At 46.3% G+C, this 21,477-nt stretch overlaps 1 protein-coding gene across 1 annotated transcript in view; it reads left to right on the top strand.

Annotated features, from left to right (window-relative positions):
* LOC143961442 (vitelline membrane outer layer protein 1 homolog) overlaps positions 1 to 3,974 on the top strand; it is a 68,366-nt gene extending 64,392 nt beyond the window's left edge. Inside the window, exon 4 of the mRNA XM_077470737.1 lies at positions 3,686 to 3,974. Within this exon, the coding sequence (XP_077326863.1) occupies positions 3,686 to 3,974 (289 nt within the window). The remainder of the gene's footprint in view (positions 1 to 3,685) is intronic.
* Positions 3,975 to 21,477: the final 17,503 nt, after the last annotated feature.

The following is a 21,477-nucleotide window of genomic DNA, read 5'->3' as shown; positions in this document are numbered from 1 at the left end:
GAGGGGCTCAAGCACAGGTTGGCACACTGGGACACTGGCACAGGACTGTGCTGCCCTGACTGTGGCACTGATCATCTCCTGCACCCCCTTCATAGCCTGGCCTGACCATGTTGTGGGACTATCTGTGCACAGCTAGTAATATTTTGTGGCTGAAAATATGATCTGGAGGTTTTCAAGGTTCGCCTGCCATTAAAGTCAATGGGGTACGCCGCGAACTTTGCAGTTCACAAACTTTTGGCCACGTTCGCGAAACTTCCCGTCGGAAGTTCGTCCATCACTATTCAGCGATGGGTGATCTCTTCTCCGGGGTCCAGCGATGGGTGATTTGATCTCTTCTTCAGGGTCCAGCGATGGGTGATCTCTCCCGATGGTCCAGCTCAGCGCATCCTGTCTCCAATGAAGACACTGCAGGAATCCCGGCAGCCCGATAGGTCTTAACTGAGGAGGACGGGGCCACCCATCACCTGACCCTGCCCCCCTCTGACATAAGGGGAAACCCCGGGCTTCCACAGTGATGTACAGGTGACCCCGCCCCCTCTGATGTAACGCAGGTTTCCATTTCATCAGAGGGGGCGAGGTCACCCGCACGTCACTGAGGAAGCCCGTGTTTCCCCTTGCATCAGAGGGGGGTTGGGTCAGGTGACGGGTGGCCCTGTCCTCCTCAGCTAAGACCTGTCAGGCTTCCGGGATTCACGCAGTGTCTCCGGTGGGGACAGGATGCGCTGCACTGGACCATCGGGAGAGATCACCCATTGCTGGACCCCAGGGAAGAGATCAGCCATCGCTGCATAGCAAGAGTGGATTACCACCGCTGGAATTTTTTTTGGATTTTTTTTAAATAAAGGACTTTTCCCAATGGTGTCTGTGTGTTTTTTAACAATTTTTTACACTTTATTTGTGAAATGGTAGGGGTACTTTTGTACCCACTTACCATTTCAAACAGAGGGGGCCGGGATCTGGGGGTCCCCTTGTTAAAGGGAGGTTCCAGATTCTGATAAGCCCCCTGCCCGCAGACCCCCACAACCACAGGCCAGGGTTGTGGGGATGAGGCCCTTGTCCCCATCAACATGGGGACATGGTGCTTTGAGGGGTCACAGACCCCCAAAGCATCCTCCCAATGTTGAGGGCATGTGGCCTGGTACGGTTCAGGAGGGGGGGCACTCTCTTGTCCCCCCCTCTTTTCCTGTGGCCTGCCAGGTTGCGTGCTCAAATAAAGGGTCTGGTATGGATTTTTGGGGGGAACTCCACGCCATTTTTTTTTTTACATTTGACGCGGGGTTCCCCTTAATATCCATACCAGACCTGGAGGGAATGGTAATTGAATTGGGGGGGACCCCAAGCTTTTTTTTTTTTATCAATGACTTTCAATGACTGTACTCTGTATTACGTGGAGCCGACAATTCATTATAGCCACGAGTGATTTTAAATCACTTTTTTTCCTGCCGAAATGACACTTTGAGCCGGGACAGTTCTAAGCACGGGAAACATGCGCCCCTTTACAGGCATACTATAGACACCTCCCGGGTACGAAATTTAAAGGAATATTACACTTTTATTGTTTCACTTTAAGCATTAATAAAATCACTGATCCTGAAAAAACAGCGGTTTTAAAAGTTTTTTTGCATTGATACATGTCCCCTGGGGCAGGACCCAGGTCCCCAAACACTTTTTAGGACAATAACTTGCATATTAGCCTTTAAAATTAGCACTTTTGATTTTGAACATTCAAGTCCCATAGACTTTAAAAGGGTTATGAAGTTTGCGCAAATTTTTGGTCTGTTCGCAGGTTCTGGTGCGAACCGAACCGGGGGGGGGGGGTGTTCGGCTCATACCTAGTCACTTGTTATATATTTGAAAAATATTAGGGGATTTCTCCTAAACCGTGTAGGTTTAGGAGATATCCAGGGTAGCTACAGGTAAGCCATATTATAGGTTTACCTGTAGTAAAAAGGGGTCTGTAAGGGTTTACAACCACTTTAACCACTTGCCGACCGGCGCACGCCGATGTACGTCGGCAGAATGGCATGGGCAGGCATATTGGCGTACAGGTACGTCCAGTTTTAAATGCCGCCCTGCCATCGCGAGCGCGCTGCCGGCAATGTGCTTGCATGCCGGTCGGGATCCCCGTGAGTCCGGTCACAGGTCCCGCAGACTCGATCGCCGTGGGCATACCCGCGATCGTCTCACGGGGCGGCTGAACTAGGAGATGCCGTTGTAAACAGCATCTCCCCATTCTGCCTAGCAACAAGTGACGCTGATCTCTGCTCCATGTGATTGGAGCAGAGATCAGTGTTCACTAAAAGAAATCCCAGCCCCCAACAGTTAGTAACACGCCCTTAGGAACACTTAAAGTGGTGTTGCCACCAAAAAATAAAAAAGTGTTTAAAATTCTTTAAAAAAAATAAAAAAATAATAATAATTGGAAAAATGTTTTTTTTACCTCTAAATACCTGTTGCTAGGGGGTCCCTCGTAGTCTGCCTTCTTCCTTGCCCGGGCTGGTGACATCACTTCCCCTCGCGCCGCACAGTCACCTGGGACCCGTCACGTGTCCCAGATGACTGTGCGGCGTATCACGGCGCCCTGCGCCGCTCACGCATGCGCAGTGGGTGCCCGGCTGTGAAGCCACAGCCGGGTGCCCACAGTACGAATGATGGCGCCGCGAGCGGAGCGGGGAACGAGGGGGGGCTTTATTCCCCCACATCGCTGGATCCTGGGACAGGTAAGTGTCCGATTATTAAAAGTCAGCAGCTGCAGTATTCGTAGCTGCTGACTTGATTTTTTTTTAGGGGCACCCCACTTTAACCCCTACACTGCCACCCACTGGTTAACCCCTTCACTGCCAGTGTCATTTATACAGGAATCGCTGCATTTGTATAAATGACAGTGGTCCAAAAATGTGTCAAAAATGTCCGATGTGTCCGCCATAATGTCGCAGTCCCAATAAAAAAATCGCTGATCGCCGCCATTACTAGTAAAAAAAAATGATTAATAAAAATGCCATAAAACTATCCCCTATTTTGTAAACGCTATAACTTTTGCATAAACCAATCAATAATCGCTTATTGCGATTTTTTTAACAAAAATATGTAGAAGAATACGTATCGGCCTAAACTGAGGGAAAAAAATGTTTTTTTTTTTTAAATATATTTTTGGAGGATATTTATTATAACAAAAAGTAAAAAATAATGCGTTTTTTTTCTAAATTGTCGCTCTATTTTTGTTTAGTATTTTTGTGTTTTTGAATTTGTATTTGTGTGTTTAGTGTTTTTGTATAGTGCAAAAAATAAAAACCGCAAAAGAAAGCTCTATTTTTGGGAAAAAAAGGACGTCAATTTTGTTTGGGAGCCACGTCGCACGACTGCGCAATTGTCAGTTAAAGCGATGCAGTGCCGAATCACAAAAAGTGGTCCGGTCTTAAGCCAGCAAAATGGTCCGGTCTGAAAGTGGTTAAAAGCGAACTTGTCATTTTCCCATGCAAGACAGTCCTTAGATTGACTTGAAGCTTACATCGGTGTTCTCATTATCAGAAAAGCAGAACAGTGAAAGGGAAGTTGCGTATAACCAGTGGCTGTGAGCATCTAAGTACATGGTCAAAGTTCAAATGTAAAGCCAATTGCCCAGTATTGCTGCAGTGCAAAATAAGCAGATTTCCATAGACCAGCAATTATTGTTTTTCTATTACAGATGGGGAAGATGGACTGGTATTCAGTGGTGTCCCTCTGGGTTTCTCATTAGTTTTGCGCTGCAAGTTGAGTGGCCTCAGGGCAATGGTGACGATACTGCAGCCAACAACATCATGTTCCAATGCTCTGATAATAATATCCTGACAGGTAATGGTGGAGGCTGGGGAACATTTGGAGATTGGAGTGAGAGATGTGAATCTGGAATTTGTGGCATCAGAACCAGAGATGAGCTTCCCCAAGGAAACGGAGATGACACGGCCCTGAATGATGTCGCTTTTAGATGCTGTTAAAACCAGGATCAGAATTATAAAAAGAAATTAAATCAGAAGAGTAATATGAAGATCTGCTTGAAATAAAATCATTCATGCTATACCTTACTGATATATGGAAAAGTTCTCATTTCATTTTGCCACGTGTCACTGGTGGATTTTGGCTCATTCCCCAGTAGTGACATCACACCTCCAGCACACATGCTGGTGCTTCCCCAGTGAGATTCCCCTTCACATACACATTGGTATTTGACCAGTGAGATTCCCCTTCACATACACATTGGTATTTGACCAGTGAGATTCCCCTTCACATACACATTGGTATTTGACCAGTGAGATTCCCCTTCACATACACATTAGTATTTGACCAGTGAGATCCCCCTTCACATACACATTAGTATTTGACCAGTGAGATCCCCCTTCACATACACATTGGTATTTGACCAGTGAGATCCCCTTTCACATACACATTGGTATTTGACCAGTGAGATTCCCCTTCACATACACATTGGTATTTGACCAGTGAGATCCCCCTTCACATACACATTAGTATTTGACCAGTGAGATCCCCCTTCACATACACATTGGTATTTGACCAGTGAGATCCCCTTTCACATACACATTGGTATTTGACCAGTGAGATCCCCTTTCACATACACATTGGTATTTGACCAGTGAGATCCCCCTTCACATACACATTGGTATTTGACCAGTGAGATCCCCTTTCACATACACATTGGTATTTGACCAGTGAGATCCCCTTTCACATACACATTGGTATTTGACCAGTGAGATCCCCTTTCACATACACATTGGTATTTGACCAGTGAGATCCCCCTTATCTCACTGGTCATACATTAAGATAAAAAAAAACTTTCTGCCTTTACAACCACTTTAGGCAAACACAATGGTCATTCCCTGGTGAGATCCCTACCCCAGCTCACAAGCACATTGTTCTTTTCTCAGTGGGATCCCACTGAGATCTGTCTTTCTCCACTTTAGATCCCATTACCACCCCTTGAACACAGACTGGTCTTTACCCAGTGGGAGATGGCACCTTCTGCACATACATTGGTCTTCCAAAGTAGGATCTCACCCTCCACACACGTGATGGTCTTTTCTCAGTGGGATCCCACATCCAGCGTATGGATCTGTCTTTCTCCAAGTTAGATCCCATTACCACCCCTTAAACTCAGACTGATCTTTCCCCAGTAAGAGATACCACCTTTTGCACATACATTGGCCTTCCAAAGTAGGATCTCACCCCCTACACGATTGGTCTTTTCTCAGTGATATCCCACCCCCAGCACACACATTGGTCACTTGCACCTTGAATGGTGCTCAGCATACACAATGGTCATTCCCTAGAGAGATCCTTGAATATGATACAAAATTTCCCCTTACAGGGCGGGACTTTATAGGCATAAACTGACACATACAATTTTATTTAAAAAATATGAAACCTTTTTATTTAACAATTATCAAAAAAACTATTAAAGTTGTGTTCAAAACGTCATATACTTAAAAATGACTATACAATTGGCTTTTGGGTGAGTGGTATTTTGGGAAAATCACAAAAATGTATGCACTCAAAAGGATGTAAAACATTGAAATACATGCATTCGATATTTCCTACACATTACAGAGTCTTTTTATACGCCTTCTTCAGGGTAGTTCGAGATACAATTTTATTCTAAATGTAGCAATCTAGGGTATAAAAAAGAGACGCATATTTTCAAAAACAACATATAGAGAGATCCTTAAATCAGTTCACACATTGATCTTTTCTCAGTAAGCCAATAGCTCTCACTGCTGTCAATGAAAAATGAGAGAGCCCAGAGAGCTTCGGCTCTGGTGCACATCGCTGGATCGAGATTGGGCTCAGATGAGTATAAGAGTGGGTTGGGCGGGGGGGGGGGGGGAGCTGCGCTCAGAAGCTTGTTTACCTTCATGCATAGAATCCTCCTCTTCTCGAGTCCCTCTTTGTTTACCTTCATGCATAGAATACATAAAGGTAAAAAAAAACTTCTGCCTTTACAACCATTTTAGGTTTAAAACTAAATTCTCAAAACAAAAAGTCTTACCATAATATGCCTGTAAATGTTCTTATTTGTCAGGGAAATGGTATGTCTAGTAACTATTGGTCACGTCCAACTGAACTTACTGTATTCTGTAAAGTTGAAGACATTTACAACTTGTTTAAGCCATTTCTTCAGGTATAAATTCTTTCCATCACAAAATACAATCTTCATATAACGCCGCTTTCACACGAACAGACTGTTCAGGTTTTTAGTTTTTTAGGCGGACCTGAACGGACGCTCCATGCAGGTCTATAGAGCAATGGATGTCAGCGCTTACCATGTCCGCTGCCATCCGATTCGCTAAAATCAGACGTATGGCGATACGTTCGCATCCGTCCTGGCGGATTGGATCGGATTAGATCTGATGAAAACAGACATGCTGTCCGTTTTGCTTCGATCCCTCCATAGGAGGCCCATGACAGGCCCCTCCCAGCTCTGTGAGACGGACCTATCATCCGCCCGCTCAGCGGAGATGAACGGAGAGATCTCCTGCCGAGCTGGTGGACAGAGCTGAGCCGTTCCGCCTGGTGGGAATGAGGCCTAAAACATCATATACACATAACCATCAAATTGCATATATTTCCACAAACAAATCCCTCTTTATGTGTGTACCTCACAGATAAAAAATAAACCTGTCCCTATACCGTAATAACTTTCCCTTTATTTCTCTCTATTCACACCTAGACATAAAACTAGTACACCTTTCATCCACCGCTGTCCCTCCACTGAATTCTACTCTCACCGTATGAAATAAGAGAAGCAAAATTAATAATCATACAATATCAGGGCTGTGGATTATTTTTCTTTCTGGGGGTTCAGCTCGCAACTGAGTTGTGTTTTTACCCCCCAATCACTCCTCCTTAAGCTTCCAAGGCAGCAGCCAGGGGCACCCAGCTGTTACACTCGGTCAGCAGAAATGCCCACCAAACATCACCCATTCACCACGTATTTGCGGTGCAGTGGTGCAGATTTTGAGGTGTTAAATCAGTCATTAAGGAGCCAACATTAATGTCTCCCTACTGCCTATCAAATGCCCTCTAATGAGCAATCCATTGCAGATCACTCTTCAGAAGGCATCGCAAGTGTAAACAAGCCCTCACGGTGCAACCTGAGCAGGTGCCTATTCAGTATTTTGTCAGCAAACATTTGTAGACAAATGTTGGATCTTTGAGATCTTTGGTGGATTTTAATAGACTTGTGTCCTTTTACACTAGGTTTCCTCACAACCAGGGTTCTGTGGAACCCTAAGGTTCCTCCAAAGGTTGCTGGGGTTCCTTCAGCATTGGGCAATTTCAGCCTCTCAGATAAGTTCCCACTCACACCACTGATCTTTTTAGCTATCTGTAAGGAGGTAATTCTTCCACATGACCACAAGTGAAAGGACCATTCTTCCCACTGACCATCACACTAATGTATCATGAGTTGTAGATTTCTAATTTTTAGCTGGGGTTCCCCGAGACCGGAGAACTATTTCAAGGGTTCCTCTGTGTTGAAAAGGTTGAGAAAGGCTGATCTAAACTGACACATTTAGGCCCAGAAAAGTGGAAGACTCAGAGGTAGGTGGATGTAAGTAGACAGAAGTCCATTCACATACTCCTGCCTATAGACTTGCTTGGAGCTTCTGATCAGGTCCACCTGAAAATGGTGAAATGGCTGTGCAAATTGTCAAGAGTAGCTGGTCACAGCTATCCACACGCAGCTGTAAATTCCAGCAGCAGGATTCACTAGACATAGTATATAATAGAAGTTACTTCGTGACATTCCCAGACACACAAAACCTCTGTCTACATAATGGTCTCATGTGTCCCCTCCCCCTTTGCATCAGGATCCCCAGAGTCCCCTCTTATATCAGGGTCCCCAGAGTCCCCTCTTATACCAGGGTCCCCAGAAGCACTGTGATGAATCAGGTAAAATGCCCATTTTCTATGCATCTTTTCTATACTATAAAGTCTATATTTTTTCCTGTATATAAACTGCTTTTCTATTCCTTGCTCAAAATGGCCGCTAGTAGCACCCCCTCCCATCCAATGAAGAATGTGAAAACAAACATGGCGCCCCCACCCAGGAATACGGCCGACTTGGTGACGCCCAGATCCTGGAGGAAGATCACATGACATGGACACAACCAATCAGAAACTACTAATACCTAGATAACATTGTGCTAATGATACATATGCTCACCGCCTTAGTAGCTCACCTATAAAACCCCCATGTATCCGGAACCAATAAAGAGAGTATCATCAATCTGAGCAGAATCTATGTGTGATCTTTTCTCGTGCATGCATATAGGTTTAATCAGGACGGGGGAAGATACTCATCAGATAATTGGTCTGTTCTAAAGCAGCACCCCCTTAAATCAAGGTCCCCAGAGTTTCCTTTTCCCCTTACATCAGGATTTCCAGATCTTCAGAAGCAGGGGCGGACTGACCATTGGACCACTCGGGCACTGGCCAAGGGCCCCATGCCACTAGGGGGCCCCATCAGGGTTGCCAGCCTCAGTAAAACCAGGGACAGTATGTAAAAATGTGTGTTTTTTCTTTTACATCTGTCTCTAAAATGTCCCTTACCGACATCATTTTGGTCTAAAAATCCTGAGATTATAGTTGCCCCACCTCTCCAGTACCTTCTCAGCCAATAGAAACATGTCTGTATATACTGTGTTATTGTATACTGTGTGTGTGTGTGTGTTTGTGTCCACTGTGTTGCCCCATAATCTCTGATTGCCTGGGGGCCCCATAATCTCTGATTGCCTGGGGGCCTCATGAGTTGTCAGTCCGCCCCTGTTCAGAAGGTCTCCAGAGTCTCCTCTTATATCAGTCTCCCCAGAGTCCGCCTTTACATCAATGTCTCCAGAGTCCAACCCCCCTCCTTATATCAGGGTCCCCAGAATCACCACTTTACATCAGGATCTCCAGAGTCTTACCGTAGGGTTCCAGAATCCTCCCTTACCTCAGGGTCCCAGAATCCCCTCCTATATAAGTTTTCCCAAAGCCCCCATTACATCAAGGTCCCAGAGTTCCCACCTCATTACATCAGGGTCCCCAGAGTCACTCCTTTACATCAGGGTCCCCAGAGTTCCCTCTTACATCAGAATCCCTCCCCCTCATTAGGGTCCCCAGAGCCCTCCCACCTTACATCAGGGTCCACAGAGCCCATCTTACAGTAGGGTCCCCAGTGTCATCTCTTATATCAGTCACCCCAGAGTCCCCCCTTACATCCAGGTCCCAGAGTTCCCCCTTTACATTAGAGTCCTCCCCTCTCATTAGGGTCCCCAGAACCCTCCATTAATTACCATAATACAACTGGAATCACCACTCTTGAAAAATGTTCATTCAATTGTTTAATTGTGTAGAAAAAAAATAGTCACAGACATGACCCAAAACTATTTTTATTTAACATTCCAATCTTCTGGTTTAAGAAACACTTAAAAATAATCAAAAAAAATGAAAACTGTAGTTAATTGGAACTGTTTTTGTGGATCAAGCAGAAAAAACATGGAATCACTCAATTCTGAGGGAAAATACTATGGAATCGGGGGAAAAAAACACCACAGTACACTACTAGTACTTGGTTGAAGCACCTCTGGCTTTTATAACAGCTTGAATTCTCTAAGGCCGCGTACACACGCGCGGACTGTTGGCCCAACTTTGTCCGTCCAACAGTTTGAGCGAACAGTCCGCTCAAACTTAGCATGGACGGACATGGCCACACACGACGGACGAACAGTTTGCTGAAACCGTGCGCGATGACGTGAACGGCATGTACGACGGGACGAAAAATACGACGTCCAATACACTGCAATGCAACCTTCCGACGTGGAAATCCTTTCTGAGCATGCGCGAGACTTAGTTGGCCGAACAAGCCTACACACGAGCGAACAGTCCGCTGAAACCTTGTTTCAGCGGACAGTTTTTCGGAATTTCCGTAAGACCTTGTTCGGCCAACTGTCCGCTGAAACTGTCCGCTGAAGCCCCACACACGAGCGGACTGTCCGCCCAAACACTGTTCAGCGGACAAGGTTGGGCGAACAGTCCGCGCGTGTGTACGCGGCCTAAGGCATGATTTAAAAAAAAAACCGTATTCTTCATCAATATGGCTCCAACTTTCTCTTACTGCAGTTGCCAGATCAGCTTTGTAGGTTGGAGCCTTGTCATTGACCACTTTCTTTAATTTGCACCATAGATTTTCAAATAAAAAAAATATTTTCTGGCAGTGCCCCTCCTGAGACTAGACTCTGGATTCGCCCCTGAGAACAACAGGCATCCCCAATAACAGATGGTCAGTGACAAGGGAATGCTGGGCTTTGTGCACCCCAAGCTTAATAAGGTCCCATTGTCATAAAATACAAACCAACAAAGTCCCAAAATACCACCCTCCTTAACAAAATCCCGATTTTTTTTCTTTTTTTCCCACTGTGGGACAATCTAATTTGTTTAGTGGTGCTAGGTTTTTCACTTAAAGCGTTTGTTACCCTCAAAAAATGGAACCTGTTCATTTAAAACGTGAGTAACAGCACAGTGCCTGTGCTGTGTACTTTGGCCCCCTGTAGCCAGTGGCGTCACTAGGTTGGGCTCCGAATCCCCCAACATTATAGCGTGCCCCCCATGTGTCCCCCCAATGTATTAACTTATATAATGGCTGGCATCAAGGACTGTGGACGCCAGCTTACGTTTTTTCTTCTTTCTAATGGACTCACTCTGAGTGAGTCACTCGTCTGTCTCAAAGGAAGTCAGGGCTAGCTGACATCAGTGACGGGCCACCGCTTCTGGAAGTTGTAATCCGTGGTTGCGCGCTCAAGCTCCCTGCTCCCGGTGGGTGGAGTGAGCCGGGAGAGCATTGCAGCGAGCATATGAGCCTAGGGAGAGGAAAGGAAACTAGTACTACAACTCCCGCTCAGATCTTTCTTGGAGTTGGGAGTCACACATGTCTGACTCACTATCTTGGGCTGCGGGGCTGGCCTGGGCATGCCGCTGGCTGCAGTCAGTGCATGCAATAGACGTTGACTTGAGGACAGGAGCATCCCCATCACCCACCCCCAAGGACTGGAGGAGGCCATGCAACTTGCAAGGAGGAGGACTTGTCCTGCTGAGCTGAGCATGAGCTGGCAGCTGCCATCAGCCCATTGCTGAGGTAGAAGACCCTGACACCCCCAGCTGACCCCCACATGATCATCCCATCTATCACCCCCCTGCTGGGATCTGCCCAAGTGCCCATGACCTGTGGATCCTGATGGGAGCTGGCTGCTGACCTGTGGGTCCTGCTGGCCAGTGACCTGTGGTGGGTCCTGCTGGCCGCTGGCCATGGTGTACTGACCAGCAGGAATCAAAAATCATGACCAGCTCCCAGCAGGACCCACAGGTCAGTGACCAGCAGAACCCACAGATGCACAGCCAGCTCCCAGCAGAACCCATAGGTCTGCAGCCAGCGCCCAGCAGGACCCAATGGTCTGTAGCCAGCTCCCAGCAGGACCCATAGGCCATGGCCAGCTCCCAGCAGGACCCAATGGTCAGTGGCCAGCAGGACCCACAGGTCTGCATGTAGCTCCCAGCAGGACCCACAGGTCTGCAGGCAGCTCCCAGAGCAGGACCCACAGGTCTGCAGGCAGCTCCCAGCAGGACCCACAGGTCTGCAGGAAGCTCCCAGCAGGACCCAGAGGCTGTGGGTCCTGCTTGAACCTGGCCACAGACCTGTGGGTCCTGCTGGCCCCTGACCTGTGGATCCTGTTGGCCGCTGGCCTGTGGGTCCTGCTGGCCGCTGACCTGTGGGTCCTGCTGGCCACTGGCCTATGGGGCCTGCTGGCCACTAGCCTAGGTTGACCAGAATTCCTTGGTTTCCAGGGACAGTCCCCAGACTGAGGACGCTGTCCTCGGACCAAGTCTGTCCCCGCAAGCTAGGGTAGATGGGAGCCCCCAGGGCCGACCCTACTATGAGTCCCACTGGGCCCATTGGGCTGCCTCGGAGGCGAAGGAGGCTAGCACCATCAGATTGCACAGAGACGGGATCTCCCACTTACCCGGCAGCCATTGTCATACAAAGGTGTGCCTTCTGGACGGGCTCCTATGATAGACTGCACACTGGTGACATCTATCTTAGGAGCCGATCCAGGAGGCGGAAATTTGTATGACAGCGCCCATGCCGGATAAGTGGGAGATCTCCACTGAGTAATCTGGCGCCTCTCCTCTCTCTAATCACCATGCACTGAACAGGCTGCATTGATGGTCACTGAACAGGCCGCATTGATGGGCACTGATCAGGCTGCATTGATCTACACTAGTGAGGCTGCATTGATGGGCACTGATGAGGCTGAACTGATGGGCACTGGTTAAGCTGCATTGATGGGCACTGCTGAGGCTGAATTGATGGGCAGCGGTGAGGCTGCAAAGATGGGCTCTGATCAAGCTGCATTGATGGGCACTGGTGAGGCTGCTTTGATGGGCACTGGTGAGGCTGAATTGAAGGGCACTGGTGAGGCTGAGCTGATTGGCACTGATGGGCACTAGTGATGCTGCATTGATTGACACTGATCACGCTGCATTGATGGGCACTGATGAGGCTGCATTTATGATCTCTGGAGTGCATTTTATTCTTGAAATATATACAGTATCTCACAGGAGTGAGTACACCCCTCACATTTTTGTAAATATTTTATTATATCTTTGCCATATTGCTATATACTTCCATATACCATATACTTCCATTTAACACCTGCTCCCCATTCACACATGAGACCTTGTAACACTAACGAGTCACGTGACACCGGGGAGGGAAAATGGCTAATTGGGCCCAGTTTGGACATTTTCACTTAGGGGTGTACTCACTTTTGTTACCAGTGGTTTAGACATTAATGGCTATGTGTTGAGTTATTTTGAGGGGACAGCACATTTACACTGTTATACAAGCTGTACACTCACTAGTTTACATTGTAGCAAAGTGTCATTTCTTCAGTGTGGTCACATGAACAGATATAATAAAATATTTACAAAAAATAGAGGGGTGTACTCACTTTTGTGAGATATATATGTATATATATATATATATATATATATATACATATATATATATATATATATATATATATATATATATACATATACATATATATATATATATATATATATATATATATATATATATATATGTGTGTGTGTGTGTGTGTGTGTAGCGGCAGGCTCCTGAAGAGCACGCGCTATGCATTTTTAAAAGTTAAACCTTACCTAAACTGCAGTTTGGTTTAGGTATAATTGTCTAAATTGGACCTCTGCACCAGTCTGACTGGACTGTGAGATGTTCAGCCTGGCCACAGGGGGCACTGTCTCTTGTGGCAGGCGTGGGACTATGGTCTGGTTAGGTGCTTAAGTTACTCTTTCGGAGCCAGGTCAGTGGGAGTGACCCTCTCGCTGTGCCCTCTGGAAGAGGGTATTTAAGATGCAGATGTCACGTGGTTCGGGGTTCTGGTCCAGTATGATGTGCTAAATTCATGGTCCTGGTCCTCCTGACCAGCCCCGAGGAGGGCTATGGCCTGGGGTGCGGATCCACCCCACTTTAATGCCTCAGGGCTGGCTGTCCCAAAGCAAGGAAACTAAAGGAGGATTCTGAGGTGGTTGGGTGCCATCTCCGGTTCGGGAGAGACCCATTGTGCTTCAAGCATTCCAGGGGAGGACTCTTTAGAAGAACACCACATACGGGTTGGTTTTCTTAACAAGAGCCTGGAAGGGCTAAAGTAACCGAGAGAATCCAGTCTTGTGGATATCACCAAGCAGGCTGAAAGATCCAGGTATCCTACAAGTGTTCTACAGCTTAGTTTCCCTACGTGTTCTGCAACAACGTCTGTGACAAAGACTTTGTTCCTGAGTAAGCACCTTGTTGGCTGCTAGGCCTTGTGAGAGAGGGACTGTCCAACCTGAGTGTTCATCCAGCTACGAATGGCTATTCTCTGGATGCAGTCAAAGTAAGCAAGTTCTTTAACGTTTTTGGACTTGAGAGTACTTGAACTTCGTTTTTCCAACCCTCTGATCCCAAGTTGAAAGACTTTTCAATGGTTTGAGATTTGCAAATAAAATCCATTCAAGTGGATCTATTGTCAGTCTCAAGTTACTGGGCCATCTACCATGGACATCCCCTAGACGTGAAACAAGGAGAACGAAAGGTAACGATAAGCCCAAAAATAACCAGCAGCTCCTTCAGGTGTTTGTGCTACATACATATCTATATATATATATATATATATATATATATATATATATATATATATTTGCATTTTATGGTTGCCCCCCTACTTTTGTCCCTGCCCCCCATGTGCCCTCCTAAATATGAAAGCTGTAGACGCCAATGACTGTAACACCTAAAATTCCTGGCTGATCCTGCCCTTCTCCCTGTAAACTGACAATGGTATATCATGGCTACTGAGCCCTGACACCGTGGTCAGTTTACGTGCCTCCTGTGTCCTCCTCCCCCCACCACTCCTACCTGTCAGCTGGTACCAGCGCCGATCTGCTCCCCTCCCCACTCCTATCCTGAATGCCAAACTAGGTAGGTGGGGCTGACGCTTGAGGAAGATACTCAGTGAGGAGATTGGAAGAGCTCAGGAGATCCGGTGGCAGTGGATAAGCAAGTCTAGTGAGAAAGACTGGGAGCTCAGTTGAGTGAAGATCTACAAGAGGAGACTGTAGAGGAAGTGAAAGAGTTCATTGTAACCTTTGTTAGGAACTGTTCAAGATTGTTGCCATAGGAGACAACGTGTCTACACATGCAAATGTGGTGCCCGGCTGGGTGGCTTTCCATGCATGGCTGTCTACCTATAGAGGTCTCGGAGTCTGCCAATTAACATTGCAACTACTAAAGGGTGTCCTGGCCCTAAACCCTCTCTCCCACAGTTCAGTTTAAGAGACAATAAATCTCTTTGCATTCAAGAAGTGTCTAGCACCCATGAATCTACTTTGCACTACACCCACCATGCCTCGTAACCCACTCTACACAGAAGGATGTCAACTATCCCTAACTTTAGAGGTTCTCATTATACCAAAAGGGACCCGAGATTTGGCTATGTATCTATTTTCACAGTGCCTCCTGGTGCTCACTTGACTCCTCGACTCTCTCCTCCTCTTCCCCCCTCCTCCCCGGCTATGTCAGTGGGATTGCTCGGCCCTGCCCACTGGAGCAGATGGGGAGAGGAGAGAGCCAAGGAGTCACATGAGCATTGGGAGGTTCTGTAAAAATAGGTAGAAATCCAATTTTTTAAAATAAAGCACAGACACTAGGAGACATGTTCTTATCTAACAGAGGGGATGATATTAACTTAATATAGTGGCTTAACAACCACTTTAAAAACTATTATTAAACTTAATATAGTGGCTTAACAACCCCTTTAAAAACTGTGGCATGCAGTTTTTAACCACTTTACCTCAGAAGGTTTTACCCCCTTCATGACCAGGGCATTTCTTTCTAATCAGCACTGCACTTCTTTAAATGGCAATTGTTCGGTCATTGCAAATTATTCCACAATGCATATAGTGTAAACCACATTCACTAATAAAACAAAAATACATTAAGTAATAAAGTGAGAGATGAGTCCAACTGCAAACGTGACGGATGTCCTATTTCAACAGTGATCCATTCAGTGAGCATCCATCCTCCAATAAAGTGCTCAGTGCTCCAAAAGTGCATAATAAAAGTGCTGAAGTGCTACAAGTAGACATGACATACAGTGTGGCACACCCTTCTTGTACCCTTACTCACCAGAAAAAATGGAACCTCAGCTTTTCAGTCTGCCTGGGGGGGGGGGAACGACACAGATCTTCTCTTTTTCTTCTAGATCTCCAACTTGCTGCCTCTATACACAACTCAAATCTCCACCAAGCTCAATGAAAAGAGTGAGTTCTCATAGTGTAGTATTAGACTGCTGCGGCCATTTACCATAGAGCAGAACGGAAGTGACGTTATAATGTCGCACCCAGCCTCTGAAGGTCATAGAGATGGCCGGGAACCATCTGGTCCTCAGTCTGCTCTATGGTAAATGGCCGCAGCTGTATAAAGCTACATTATGAGCACTCTCTCTTTTCATTGAGCTTGGTGGAAATGTGAGTTGTGTATAGAAGCAGGAGAACTTCTCAGGAGGAAGAGCTGAGTGACGGAAGGGGAGGGTGTTGATGGGAGTGGAGAGAGCTCAGTGAAGGAGGAGAGCGACATTTCAGTGCAGTCAGTAGCAGATCACTCACCTCAGATCACTGCAGGACTTTCACTCATTGCATGCAGCTCTGAACCGAACACCCCCCTGTTCGATTCGCACAAGAACCTGCGAACAGACCTAAACTTCATGTGAACTTTAGAAACCTATTAAAGTCTATGGGACTCGAACGTTCAAAATCAAAAGTGCTAATTTTAAAGGCTAATATGCAAGTTACTGTCGTAAAAAGTGTTTGGGGACCTGGGTCCTGCCCCAGGGGACATGGATCAATGCAAAAAAAAGTTTTAAAAACTGCAGTTTTTTCAGGAGCAGTGATTTTAATAATGATTAAAGTGAAACAATAAAAGTATAATATTCCTTTAAATTTCATACCTGTGGGGTGTCTATGGTATGCCTGTGAAGGGGCGCATGTCTCCCGTGCTTAGAACTGTCCCTGCACAAAGTGTCATTTCTGCAGGAAAAAAAGTCTTTTAAAATCACTTGCGGCTATAATGAATTGTCAGCTCCCATAATACAGAGAACACTCAACGAGTGTTCTCTGTATTACGGGAGCCGACAATTCATTCATTGATAAAAAAAAGCGTGGGGTTCCCCTAAATTCAATTACCAGGCCTTTAAGGTCTGGTATGGATATTAAGAGGAACCCCACGTGAAATTTTAAAGGGTCGGCAGGCTGGGAACAAATGTATTTTGATTAGAGGCAGTTCCGTGCACTGCTGATGCAATTCAGGGATTCAGCCCTGACTTGCGGGATTCCGGGAGTGGAACTAATTTGTATTGAAGAGCAGCAGAACACTGCCAATTAGCACCCCCCCCCCCCCCCCAGGACTTGCCAACCTGTTGGTACGCCCCTTTAAATTTATATAATTATAATTATATAATATATATGCAAATTAAATTTATATAATTTTTTTCACACAGATAGCGCTTTCTTTTGGTGGTATTTGATTGCCACTGTTTTTTGTTTTTTGCTTTTCATCTGTTATTATATAATTGAAAAAAGACAGAAATGTAAAGAAAAAAAACAAAACAATATTTTCTTCTTTCTGTTTTAAAACATATCCAATAAAATCAAATTTCTATATATAAACTCCCAATAAGTGAATAGTAATTGGTTTGTGTGAAGGTTATAGTGTCTACAAACTGTGGTATATACACTGGAATTTATACAACTATGACACTCTATAGTGGAACCTCAGATTGCAAGTAATGCGGTTACAAGTGTTTCACAATACAAGCTATTATTAAAGAGGGATTTCACCAAAAAAAAAAATATTAAAAGCCAGCAGCTATAAATACTACAGCTGCTGACTTTTAATAAATGGACACTCACCTGTCCCGGGTTCCAGCGATGCCGGCAGCCGAGGCCGATCGATTGCTCGGCTCTCGGCTGCTGCCGCCACCATTCTAGGTGAGGGAATCAGGAAGTGAAGCGAATCGGCTTCACTTCCCGGTTCCCTACTGTGCATGCGCGAGTCGCGTCGCGCAATAGGAAATCTCCGCGCTGTCACTTGGACCCGTGTGTGTCCCAGCAGACAGCGCGGCAGGGCAGGAAATGGCGTAGACTCCCACGGGAGTCTATGCCCGGAAGTGGGTGTAAATACCTGTCTTTGACAGGTATCTCCACCCCCCTGAAAGGTGTCAATTGTGACACTGGAGGGGGGGAGGGATCCGATCAGCGGAGGTTCCACTTTAGGGTGGAATCCCGCTTTAAATAAGAATCCTGACTCGCTTTGCGAGCGTTGTTTTGCAAGACGAGCCGGATTCAAGCCATGGGGTGTGCAGTACTGCATTTGGCCAGAGGTGTGGGGCGCCGGAGACGATCAGAGACACTTGGAAATACTCCGAAACACTCAGAGACGCTCAGAGACACTTGGTTTCCTAGCGTCTCCGGTGCCCTCGCACCTCTGGCCACATGCTGTACTGTAGAGAAGCAGTGGCTGTGGAACGGATTATCTGAGTGGGAAAACCCACTGCTACGTCCCCCTGCCATGAGAACTGTACAAAAAAATTATTGGTCAACACAACTGCTTTTTTACCACTACTATTCCTTTATATTGGCTTTTGAAATGTACAAATGTAGCATTTTAAAAATTGGATGAAAGGTTTAGCACTGGGAAAGACTTTTGGATAGATAAGTAATGCATTTTATTTACAACTATATAGATCAGACCAAAATAAGAGACAAATGAGAAGGGAAAAACAACAGAGGGCCATGTTCTGTATGGGGGACAGTTCCTCAAAATCAGAGACAGCCTGGAGCTATGTAATACTGTACAATGGACAGTGGCGGCCATTCAATTAGGGGTGCAAGGGCACTGCTCCCCTAGCACTGCCCCCTAATCTACATGCGGATCACCGGACGCATGGATTTCAATGTTTTGTTTTTTTTGAAACACGTGATTAGAGCCTGAGGCTCTAATTTGCTTCAAAAAAGGGTGGGGTTGGGGAGCAGAGCACTGCGCCCTTAGCCTACCCAGTTTTTTGACAATAGCAAAATATTCCTTATTGTCTTCCTGCTTCTCCTTCTGTCCAATTGGAAGTGGGAGGAGCGCCATTGGCCGAGAGGAGAAGCAACCGTATTGGCCATGCAGGGGGGAGGATGTATGGGGAGATCTGGGAGCACCACCAGTAGGCAGCCGTATCCACCTCCGGATCTCCTCGTGCCAGGTCTGGGCTGGTGCCAGTATTGCAGAGATGATTGGTGCGATGGATGGAGGGAAGGGTGCGGTTCCCCTGTTCTCTGATCTGCAGGTCATCTGTCTTTCACTGCCTGTCTACCTCTGTAATCAGGAAGGCTGGCAACTTGGATGCTCTTGAATAAAAGTACTTTATTAGTTATATGGGTACACAGGTACAGGCATATTTGATTGTTTCTGAGCAGGATGCACCCATCCTATTTGGAGAGCTTACTTTGTTATAAATATCAGTTTTTAAATCAAACATGTATGCTTTGATGAAGGCTTCTTAACCGAAACGCATCAGGTTTAGCCGGTACCCGTGTACCCATGTAACTAATAAAGTACTTTTATTCAAGAGCATCTGAGTTGCCGGCCTTCCTGATTTAATTATCATATCTGTCAGGCCTAAACGTTCTGGCTAGAGCACTGGATCACAGTTGGTGGACTTTTATATTGGCAGTGGAGATGGGGGTAACAATTTGTTTCTCTACCTGTCTACTTCTGTCTGCCCTCGGGGTGTTGTGGGTGCCGGTACCACCTCCTTCCTCTCCCTCCCTTCCTAGCTCTGGACTGCATCCAGAATGGATCAGTCCAGGCTTGTGTCAGCCATAGAGAGGTGAGTGCGGACCTGGGGGGAGGGATTATTTAGCACCAGCCTCCACTGGTTGGTACCTATAGTTTTTTTCCCCAAAAGAGACCTGGGCTGCCATACCTGAGCTACATCTGACAATCAATCCTCCTCTTGTGTAATTACAAGTCTAAGCATGTCTGACCCAGGCCACTGGTACCTGTTGTGACATTGTGTTCATCTATTAAATTGTGAGCTCCTATGATCGCTGTTATTGTGGCACTGCAAGTCCCAGCAAGCCGCTGAACAGGGGTGCTGCCGACACATGCAGATGTGTTTGCAGCTGACAATCATGCTGTCTGTTAGATTGTCAGCTGCGGTGCACACTCTGCATTGCACAGCGTGTTATTTTGGGCTCGTGTTCAGGGCTAAGAGCAGGTGACATCAAAGATGGGGCTCCTCCTCCTCGGTCTATGGACATTGCTTTGTGTTGTTATCTTTGTTCTTATTTAATGGTGGCAGGCACCTCTGCAAAACATAAGCTTTTTTCCTACATGTATCATCAACCGTGTAAATCCAGTCCAAGCACTCATGGCCCCTCTTCTGCTGAAAATGCTGGTTACCTGGCTGCTTTGTTGATCCAGGAGGGGGGTGGTGGTGGTCGGTTGGCTGACTGGAGGGGGGGTATCTGGCTGGGTGGGGGCAGCGGGACACCCCTGCCCCCCCAAGAAATTTGAGCACCAGTCACCACTGACACTATACTAATGACACTGGCTGTAAAGGGGTAATATCTAGGGCTAATCAAAGGGTTAACAGTGTGCCTAACAATGTGTAATGTGCTAGTGTGCTCTGCTTTTACTTTTCTGTCTGTTTTTTCTCCCTGCTTAGCAAGGAAAAGAAACAGCCAGATTGCTAATCAGTGTGTTTGTAAACATAGGACTTTGTGCTGTGATTGTGCTGTGATTGGACGCAGTCAATCAGCAGGTCTCAGCCATAAATCATTGGCTGGGATTTGCTAGCACAATCGCGCTGTGTCCAACTACATCCTAAACCTGGAGGCACGTTTACTTACATTGCTGAGCCTGCAGCTGCTGCTGCTCGGTCACAGTAAGGCCGCGTACACACGCGCGGACTGTTCGCCCAACTTTGTCCGTCAAACAGTTTCGGCAAACAGTCCGCTCAAACTTAGCATGGATGGACATGGCCACACACGACGGACGAACAGTTTGCTGAAACCGTGCGCGATGACGTGAACGGCACGTACGACGGGACGAAAAATACGACGTCCTATACACTGCATTATAGCTTTCGGCGTGAAAATCCTTTCTGAGCATGCGCGCAACTTTGTTTGACGAACAAGCCTACACACGAGCGGACTGTTCGCTGAAACAAGGTTTCAGCGGACAGTTTTTCGGAAATTCCGAAAAACCTTGTCCGTCAAACTGTCCGCTGAAACTGTCCGCTGAAAGCCCACACACGAGCGGACTGTCCGCCCAAACACTGTTCAGCGGACAAAGTTGGGCGAACAGTCCGCCCGTGTGTACGCGGCCTAAATCTACGAATTGACTTTCGTAAGTACCAGGCGGATTAGGGTTCTTCACATTGAAAGACTGTATTTCAAATGTCCTATAAATCCTCTAAATGTTTTTTTTCTTTGTCTGAATATCTCACTTCCTGTTTCTCCTCAGTAAACTTCTCACCATCATCCGAGCTGGTGGTTAGTCAGCCAGAACAGCTTACTGAACAGCTTACTGAGGAGGAACAGGAAGTGAGAAATTCAGACAAAGAAAACAAAGAAAAAAAACATTTATAAGGGAAATCGAAGGAAAAGGTAAGTGAACCAACAATGCACTAGCTTAAAGGAATCTATTTAGAAAATTAAAAAACTAACCTTTACAACCCCTTTAATAGTACCTACAAGCCAAAGTCCAAAGACTGTAGTCCATCAACTGTGCTTGGCCAAGGCAGGAGACCCATTTCAGGTGGTAAGGCGAGCAGTTCCCAAATGCCT

The sequence above is a fragment of the Lithobates pipiens genome, unplaced genomic scaffold (assembly GCF_037356315.1).
Source record: "Lithobates pipiens isolate NorthernLeopardFrog02 unplaced genomic scaffold, aLitPip1_a1.2 Scaffold_8, whole genome shotgun sequence".
NCBI classification, from domain to species: domain Eukaryota; kingdom Metazoa; phylum Chordata; class Amphibia; order Anura; family Ranidae; genus Lithobates; species Lithobates pipiens.
The sequence above is the reverse complement of the archived record's forward strand: the minus strand, read 5'-3'. Positions and strand labels throughout refer to the sequence as shown.